This window comes from Mugil cephalus, chromosome 5 (assembly GCF_022458985.1).
Source record: "Mugil cephalus isolate CIBA_MC_2020 chromosome 5, CIBA_Mcephalus_1.1, whole genome shotgun sequence".
NCBI lineage: Eukaryota > Metazoa > Chordata > Actinopteri > Mugiliformes > Mugilidae > Mugil > Mugil cephalus.
The window spans coordinates 16,594,122-16,603,481 of record NC_061774.1 but is presented as its reverse complement, the minus strand read 5'-3'; the positions used below and the strand labels follow the sequence as shown (position 1 = coordinate 16,603,481).

General features: G+C 46.0%; 2 protein-coding genes across 2 annotated transcripts; one reads left to right on the top strand and one right to left on the bottom strand.

Annotated features, from left to right (window-relative positions):
* The first annotated feature begins 1,476 nt into the window (after nt 1-1,476).
* Nucleotides 1,477-2,700, top strand: atoh1b (atonal bHLH transcription factor 1b). The gene has a single exon (XM_047585601.1). It carries the CDS (start codon nt 1,952-1,954, stop codon nt 2,684-2,686), a length of 735 nt encoding a protein of 244 aa, XP_047441557.1. The 5' UTR covers nt 1,477-1,951; the 3' UTR covers nt 2,687-2,700.
* Nucleotides 2,701-2,708: 8 nt separating this feature from the next.
* On the bottom strand, nt 2,709-9,343 carry dok3 (docking protein 3). The gene is made up of 5 exons (XM_047585600.1): nt 9,020-9,343; nt 7,572-7,874; nt 7,199-7,289; nt 5,110-5,297; nt 2,709-4,337 (listed from the first exon to the last, which is right to left on the bottom strand). The coding sequence occupies exons 1-5, from the start codon at nt 9,074-9,076 to the stop codon at nt 3,456-3,458; spliced, it is 1,521 nt and encodes a 506-aa protein (XP_047441556.1). The 5' UTR covers nt 9,077-9,343; the 3' UTR covers nt 2,709-3,455.
* Between the last annotated feature and the right edge of the window lie 17 nt (nt 9,344-9,360).

Here is a 9,360-nt window from a genome sequence, read left to right as displayed (position 1 = left end):
ACTTATTTAATTTTGCCTTGTTCCCTTGAGGATGAATAAAGACTCATCCTCTCATGCAAAAAAACTGCAATTAAATCCGCACCTATTCCACTAACTGGTTTTACGCATGCGCTTTCCAACCTTTTCGCTAAGTCACTTATCCAAAAGGGACGTACAGTAATCATAGGGTGGGCTACATTTACTCATGTACCGCATTATATTATATAAACTAGCTCCTTCTCTCTCTCTTCTCTGTGTGTGTGCTGCAGAAGGTCACTGGAAGTTGACCTTTGAAATGTTCCTCGCACCTCCTCGGCCTCCGCTGCCACTCCTCCGCTCACGCCCCGCACCAGATGGGAAGTGTAGCCGGCACTTTTTTAGATCCTGCACGCAGGGTTACAGGCTGTTGCGCTGGCAGCGGGGCCGAAGGAATGAAATATTCATGTGGCCCCAAAAGTGAATGGGACACCCCGGGACGGAGAACGTGCCGATTTATTAAACTAAGACCAGGCCTCATTAAACTGCTGGCGGCGAGACAGGTCACGGTGATTTTCTATACCAGCGCGCGACCCCGACTGTCACGCACACACATAGGCTGCCGAGAAAGAGAGAGAGACGAGGGCACTGAATGCAAAATTTGTCCAAGTCGCCATAACTACTATACAGCATGTCTGATCTCTCAGAGGACAGGTCTGAGCTGGTGCTGGAGTCGCTCCTCTCCGGTAATAGATGGCCTAATGAGTGATTAGCTCTTGTGTCAGAGCAGTGCGCGTCAGTGTGAAAGCTCAGTTGTCGCTGTGGGCAGCATATGGGAGACGTGGGTGACACTGTCCTCAACGGAGTTGCGTGGCTTGCGTGGGGGTGCCAAGGGACACCAGCTGATATGCACAGGACAGGGGTCACGTGACCGCAGCCAAAATTTGTAGCCTAATTTATCTTCCGTTTCGCGTTGTCGCGCTCGAAAAACAACTTTTCGGCCCCGCGGGCCCGGATTGCATGTTTTCATCTCGCTAAATGATTCATAAATCGCCCTCAGACAACTTATCAGTTATCGCGGCTCTGCAATAGGCAGGTGTGTCTCAAGCCTTGTCTCCCACCTGTTCCTTTTATTATTCATCTGCAAATAATGGGAGGAAGATTGGCCACCTTTTTACTGTTTGTTTGAGAACAAACTCGTACGCGCATGCATTTCGCTGCCAGCTCTCTCCGGCGTCCGACCCAATTAAGGAGTCAGTTGCTCATGAGAAAGAGGTCTGAAGTCATTTTCCATGAGTGGGAGTAGAGACCATCCACCGTGATGATAATGATAATGATAATGAAGCCTCGGATGTTTAGTATGCGCAATAAAAAACATCGTTTACTGTTTTTTACTTACTAGAAAATTAACATTGAAAATCCATTCTAAGAGTCATCAGTTGTTAAATTTCCTCAGTGGTCCATACATTAATAAAATGGAGGTGAAAAAAAAACACACAAGTTGCTACAAAGGTTCATTAATATGCACATTAGTTTGTTTATTTATGGAACATTTGAATTCACTGATAATGAATCCAAGACTTTCAACAGGACAAGCTCATTAGATCATTTACGCCCTCTTTCCTCTTCTTCCTTAAAAGTTTTTCAAACATACACTATACGCCACTCTCTTAAATGATTAATACTTGCGACACCCCTCTGTGTGAGGACCACAACAAGGTCGTGATTGAGTTACAATGCACAATAGGAGAAAAAAAAAGTCGAGCCTTGTCTAATTGTTCTTTGACAGGGTCAGAGGGGACTGTGCGATTGGCTGCTGTCTCCCGAGGCTGCAGGGCTGTCAGAGCTGTTGGAGGACTGGGAGTGACACCAAGGTGACTGAGGGGAGGCTGTATAAATTGTTGGCGCAGTGCAAACCACTTCAGAGACGAGGGCATCCGCCAAAGTCTTTTGTGCGACCTTTCCCTGCCGTGCGCGAACACAGGCCATTACAGCGATGGCTGCAAAAGCAGAGCTTGCAAGCTGGTCAGAGTACCCAGAGGATTATTCCATGCTGCAGCAGCGCAACTTGGCTCACATCAGCTCCAAAACTTGGATTTCTTCGGGTTCGATTCGTGCGTTCTCGAGGAGGGATGCGCACGCAGCGGCGGACGCGGGCATCTCACTGGAGAAACTTGTGCCCATGAGTAAACTCCAAGACTGCGCGTCCCCCACGGGCGTCACAGACACCGAGGCGGCATCGGACGGAGGCAGGGCGAACCACTTCGGCCCTCAGAAACACCGGCGCGTCGCAGCCAACGCCAGGGAGAGGAGGAGGATGCACGGCCTAAACAAAGCCTTTGACGAGCTGAGGAGCGTCATCCCCTCCATGGAGAACGAGAAGAAGCTATCCAAATACGACACCCTCCAAATGGCGCAGATTTACATCACAGAGCTGTCTGAGCTGCTGTCCGGCGTGGTCCACCCGGAGTGCAGGAGTCCTCACCCGGGCTCAGCGGACCAGACCTCCAGGAGGAGCCTGATTCACTCTCTGCGGCCGGCGGGCGCCGCGCATCCCCCGAACCCACTGAACGGGGAGAAGAGAGACGCCACCACGTCTTTCGGTCACCTGATTTTACTGGGACCCACGTCTGACCTGGAGTCAAGCGCGTCAGGGACATCATCGAACTGCAGTGATGGGGAGTCGTCGCATCTCAGTGACATGGAGGAAAGTCACAGCGGGAGACAGTAACAGAGAACAAGTACCACAGACGTCCAGTTGGTTACCAGTTTGTTTATAGGACACGAGACAACATGTTGATCACAGGAGACAGTGCTATTGCATATCCATCATCATTAATACCTTACACGTTTCACCGAAAAAGAACAAGTAAAACCACAAAGATCTTGACTTTGTTTCTTCCCTGGGGCCACAGTGACTTCTTACGGCCGCCCCTCGTCCTTTTTTTGCACTTTATATGTCCTGAACCAGTACTGGTGACATTTCCAATGTCATAAGTCACATTTGTTTCTAATTAAAGACAAGTATTTTTCTATTTATGTGTTGCTAAGTGACATGTTATGAGGGTTGTGTTGCTACAATAAAGAGATACTTAAGACGTGAAGGTGCATTTTAAGTTATTTCTGTCTCTGAAGGGTACATGGAATATTTACAGCGAAATGCAACGAGGGTTCTTCTTCTTTCCATCTTGCTGCAAAGCCGTCCATTTACATATTTGACACCGCTACAATGAAACAGCAACAATCGGGTGCACAATCATTCTCGTTATATTGTCACTGTGAGTAGAGAAAATTTTAAATAGTAAAAACTCCCCCCCCACACCCCGCCTTTTTGCAACAACAGAAAAAAAAAGTTCATCCCAGATGCATGTACACATTTATGAGCAACAGTGCTTCACCGCATGCTCCCAGTAGAAGGTATATTACAGAGATAAAGAAACTAATTACACTTTATGACCATTTATCACGGTTAAAATAGCTCCTCACAATCTGTCTGTTAGCTAAAAGCCTGAATTAGAAAACGTGGGGCCGCTCTCTCCATAGGGAAGAGGAGGCTGGAACTTTGCCAGGTCCTTGGAAAGGATTTCTGCCAGCCTGTGTTTAAAACTGCCAGGGGGCTCTGTGGGTGCAACGGAGGCCATCGGCTCCTCCGTCTCTGTCATGTCATCTACAGCCTGTGACTGTGTACTATACCCTGGCTGGATGCTGGCATTTGTGGGGGGCGGGAGCTGGGTTCGGGGCTTGGGAACGTAGGGACCGGATTTGGCGGGCGTGAAGGGAGGAGCCTGGGGTTCGAGCTGAGTTAGGGAAGAGGGGGAAGCCTGAAAGTCGAGATCTGTGGGAGAATCCTTTTTTTTCACGTCCGAATAGATGGATTCTGAAATATCTCCCTCGGACTTTGATTGATCTTTTCTTGGCAGAGGAGGCGTCGATCTCCTCAGGTTGTAATAAATGCTGTCCACCACGTCGTCACACAGGCTTAGGGCCCCGAGGGAATGGCAGCGCTCGACCTCACCATCATCCGCATCTTCCGCTCCCTCCATGCCGATGGCGTTGGGTCTCACAAGAGATAGCCGCTTCATGTTTTTCACAGTAACTGTAGAGTAAACATCGGCAGACGAGTCACACGCGCCACCAGAATCATCTGCGGTATTGTAGACGGGAGGCCCAGCTGGCCTGTTGCTGGGTGCGGCCCGGAGGACAGCGGCGGTGATGTCGGATGATGATCTTCTGTGGACAGTGACAGGCTGGACCATCGCCTCCCTCTCCATTGCGCACTGCTTGGATATGACCTGGAAGATCTGGGAACCGTGCCGGGTCAGGAAGGTGAACACTCCTGCTCCCGAGTCACAGCGACGGCCAGCTTCGATGCTGAACCCGGCCTGCAATCAAACCCAGAAGAGCACATACATACGTTTTTTACTAAAATACAGTCAGTGGCTATTCTGATACACCAATGGAAAAATACTCCGTTCAAAGCAGAAGTTAGGCATTGAACATCCTCCTTAAGCAAAAATATTAGCATCAACAGGAAACAGTGCTAAATTAAAACTAGGTGTTTGGTCCGTCTGTATATTATTATACATGAGTTCATATGAGGTAATTAGATTGTTAATTCAGAACCATCGGGGTGCGAGATGCAGTTTAAAACTGTACTTTTGTTGAGTAACTGCGACTTTCCACCACTGCTAATACACCGATCAGGCATAACCTTATGACCACCTATTCTGTAGGCCTCCGAAACCGTTCTGACTCATCAAAGAACTGACATGGGCCCTCTGATGGGTGTCCTGTGATGTGTGGATTCAACAGGATGTCGTTGGTGGGGGCCTTTGGGTCCTATAGGTTGAGGGGAGGGGCCTCTGAGGATCAGGGCTGCTCCGGTGCATCCCACAGATACTTGATCAGTTTGGGATCTAGTGAAGACGGAGGCCAAGTCAACAGCTTCACGATGTTTGAGTCGTTCTTAAACTATTTTTGTGTGTGTGTTGTACACTAATGCCAGGTCCAAAAGTTTCCCAGCAGAACACTGCACTGTCACAAGTTAAATATTAGAGCGGCGTTAATTTTGCCTTGAAAAAGGGGCAGCGGCTTTTCAAAATTGTCTGCATAGTGTCGGATTAGTCACGTGATGCAGTTCATCCAGTACGTTACCTCGACCTGGCCAAATTTCCGCAAGAGGCAGTAAGGCCAGCTGTAGATGGTGTAACCGGTACTGATGTCCAGCAGCGTCACAGCCTCTATGTCAGGGCAGACCAGATACTCCCCGGTCAGCCTGCACCTCCTGGAGGCCTCTGTGCTCTGGACAGTCACTTTGAACTGGTTTGGAGGAAGTGTCACATCTAAACGTGAGAAAGACATTGCAGCACACTCAGGTCAGTTCGGCGTAAATAATTAAATCCACTACAAGAGGCAGCAAAAGAAGCGAATGCAGCCGCGGTTTTATTTAAAAAAATAAAAAATAAAACTAATAAAGCCTTATTTTAAATTGCTTGCATTCTGCTAATCTCTCAATGCGACTGGGCTGCCCGGATTGTTCAGAAGTATAATCCATTAGGAAATAATAAAAAAAAAGAATTGCATTTGTATAAGCCAGAGGTTGCTGACGCTAATACATTCTGTCTTTCATGTTTGAATACATCAGTGGCTGTAGCTGCTGCTCACATATATTAAACAATTCTGCTGAATGTGTCTGAAACGTAACGCAGTCACTTCTCTTCAATATATTCAACATTTTCCTCTTATTAATAGTTAATATTAATAATTTATAAGTAACAGTAACTCAAATGAACGGCTTATATGATTTTGCGTAGTCAGACTATACTATTGCAAACAGAAAGCACAAGAACCTGTAAGAAATATGACAGGACTTCTATATACTGTGGAAGAAGGAAGCAGCTTTTCACATGTCTTATATTCACGGTGAACAGTTGTGTTTTCTATCCTGTCTGACTCTTGACTTATTTGTTCATTTCTAAAATAATAGCAAACATCCCCGAGCTTATCTACTGTGATGCCTGTATATTTTTGGACACTGACGTTATTCGGGCTAACTTATACACAACTTATATCCAGGTCTACGTCACATCCTCTATAAACTCTCTTCCTGTGACATTTGAAGGCATTCCCTCCTCAACGCTTTACAGATGATGCTGTTTGCTTCGTATCATGAGTCCCGGGCCACCTCTGCCCCTTCCTCTTTCCATTAGACTTTGGTCTGTTTAGAAAATAATGAGGTCTTCTTTCTATTTCTGAGACTCGCGGATGGTTGGTTTGCTACTTGTGCTCTCAGGAAATCTTGTCTTTGCTGAGGACTGAAACTGAGAGTCGGCACATTCATTATGTAAATTAGACATATTTTGGTAAACAGCCAAAATATGAAATGCTGTGTCAGCCTCTAGAAATATAAAAAGACCTTTACCCATTTCCTCTCTTTAAAATATCTGCAAATCACTTACGATAACGATAATTAAACATAAACATGTGAAACTTAAAAATAAGGTGTCAACCTCAAACATGCTGCTGGACCTAAAGATAACAAAAAAAAAAAAAAAAAAAAAAAAAAAATGTCAAAATTGCAGTTTTGATTGAAATCATTTTTTAAAAACTATTAAAAGGACGGGTTTTAAAGAGGAAAATTTTTGCTTTGCAGAAGGCGGGAAGTGCTGATCTATCACAGCCTGAGTGGACACGTTGCTGTCACATGCCAGCAGAGCGGCAAATCATAGTTCTGAGAGGCAAAGTTTTTGTCAATGGAGTCTGGTGACTAGAAACTATTTTAATGGCTTCAGTCCCCCGCCATGAAAGGCTTTCTGACATATGTACTGGTTTTAGGGTGGACCTTGCTGTAGGCTGACCCCAACATCCTTATCTGCTTTTCCAAACTGGAGGCACACCGGCCACCATCTTCTCTCAATATTACGCCGACTACGTACCAACCACTATCCAGAGAAACCAAAGTGTCCCGTTAAGCACAGAAATGAAACGCCTTCCCACCACCATGGGTGAAAAGTTCATTGTCACTGCCGTCCCCTCTTTCTTACCCCTTCTCCTCAACCAGTCATTTCCACACAGTCCCTTAGCGACGGTATAATGTGGATATCAAAAATGACCTTCATTGGTACAATGTTCCAGTTATTTATAGGACGGGGGGCGACAAAAAGAATCAATAAGACTTAACGAAGTGTGTGCTTTTGACTGCCAGTGACTGATGGCCTGCCGCCTTCAGATTAGCATGCGTTACCTCTTTTCCAAGACGAGTAAAGGTCATTATCCTCCATGGTGAAGCCATTTCCTCCATCAAAATCCCCTTTGTCTGCTTCTCCAGGATCCTTCTGCAAACACGGTGGCATGGCAAACATTACCTGGAGTGTACACCTCGCTCTTATCACCGTTTTATGACTTCAAAGTGGTAAGATGCAAGAAAGAGCATAGCTTGAGCAAGCACAAGAATTAGAGAAGTGACAGAAGTTACAGATAGAGCGTTCACTTCCTCATTATTCGACCCGTCTCTGATTGTGGCTGAAGCCTGCTCTCGCCTTTGCCAAATGAGAGAGACACGCAAACAAGAGAGGGACGGGAGGAGGCAGCGGTTACGGGGGCGAGCCGTGGGATACCTGGAAGGCCAGAAGGCTGAGGGCGTCCAGCCAGTCCTGGGCCGTGGCGGAGGCGAAGGTGTAGGCTGTCTGCGTGGTGTTCAGGTAGAAGGCCGCGCAGCCGGCGGGACAAGACTCCTTTTGAGCCAAGGTGACGCTGAGGCAGTCGCTCAGACGCACCACCTTCCTCTCCGGCGTTTTCTGCCGACCGACCTTCATCTGGTCGGTGATGGAGTTGCTCTCCGCCGGAGGCAGTAGCTCCAGCCGGCCGACACCTGTAGAGCTGGGCTTGAAAAGCACCATCCGTATTTTGCGCCATGTTCTCTGTTGGACAGAGGGGCGGTCAAAAAACGGTGACAATTAAGAAGGGGATTTAAAGTCATTGTTAGTTCTTTACCGATGGGAAACTTATTTATAAACTATGACACAGCCAGACACACAGGTATATTTCTATACACATATATATATATATATATATATATATATATATATATATATATATATATGTACAGTCTGGCTGAAAGGTGACAAATCTATTTAAAGATATTTTTCAGGGCTAAAAGTTCAAGTTATATCTTCCTGGGAACGCCAACAACACCGAACCTGTTGAGTTTTGAAATATGGAAGCTTATTCATGGTACTATTAACAGGCTGTAATGTTTTGAAAACAACAGACATTGAGCAATCATGCTTTTCTGTGTAATTTAGTCAAAATGTTGCACAAGGTGCATGGTGTTCCAATGAAAGGCCATTCAGGGTATTTTTTGTTTCCCTTTTTCTTTTTTTCTTGGTCGGTCCGCGATGGAAGGAACCCTACCGGAGGGATTTTTTTACAAGCCGCAGCGTGAAGAAAAATAGACAAAGTAGAAACTAAACAAATACACGACCAGCGATTTAACTGCCTACAGTAAAGCAAAGAGGAGGGGGGAGGGTTAACCGTTTATTCGGTTACACGTCTCCACGGTCACCTGCTCGCAACCCGGTGATTCACCCTCGAGCGCGTCCCTTAAGATGATGTGCCAATAGGATTTCAGGTTAATTAGGTTCAGCTTTGAACTTCCAGGGTTTTTATTTTACTAAAAGATCCAGAATCGTTTGAAAACGAGGGAAGTAGAGCGCTCTTGTTACGAGGACACTTTCGAGAGATAATGACCTCTTCTTGAATTTTTTGCAGAAACGCGATCAGGTTTCCAGGAAATCCTACAATCACACTGACATGCATCCAGAGAAGAAATAAAATGATTATCGTGAGACACGTTCGCATACGATTCATCTTCAAAGACGGCAGCGACACTGTTAGATCACACCGCGGTCCACGACTCTGTGGCGTGTAATCAACCTCATGAAAGGGCACATCTCACCAGCGATCACGATCCCAACAAAAGCAAATTAGTTTTTTTTATGAACTAGAGTTAACGAAAGCTTCAACAATCTATTATTTACAAAAGTGTCAAATAGCTGGAACTTACTTTTCCAAACTTTACCGTCTGAAGGTACATCAGCTCCTCTTTGTAGATGACATCCATGCTTGCGAGCCTAGTCTGCAAATCCTTTATTCTAGAGCAGCAGCTACCGCCTTGTGGTCAACAAGCAGCTAGTGATGAGTTTAAATTTAGGCTTCCTTTGCCACCAGAATAATCGTTTCCTTTACGTCACCGGCTGCTTTCATTTTCTTGCCCGTATATAAAAGTCAAGATCTGCAGCGGTGCTGTTACAAAAGAAGGGACGGGAGTTGTGTTCGGCTGTTTTCTTGAGTCAAACTTCCCTTTGCATTATTCTGCTCATTTTAGCAACTTCCCCTCTGCATAAA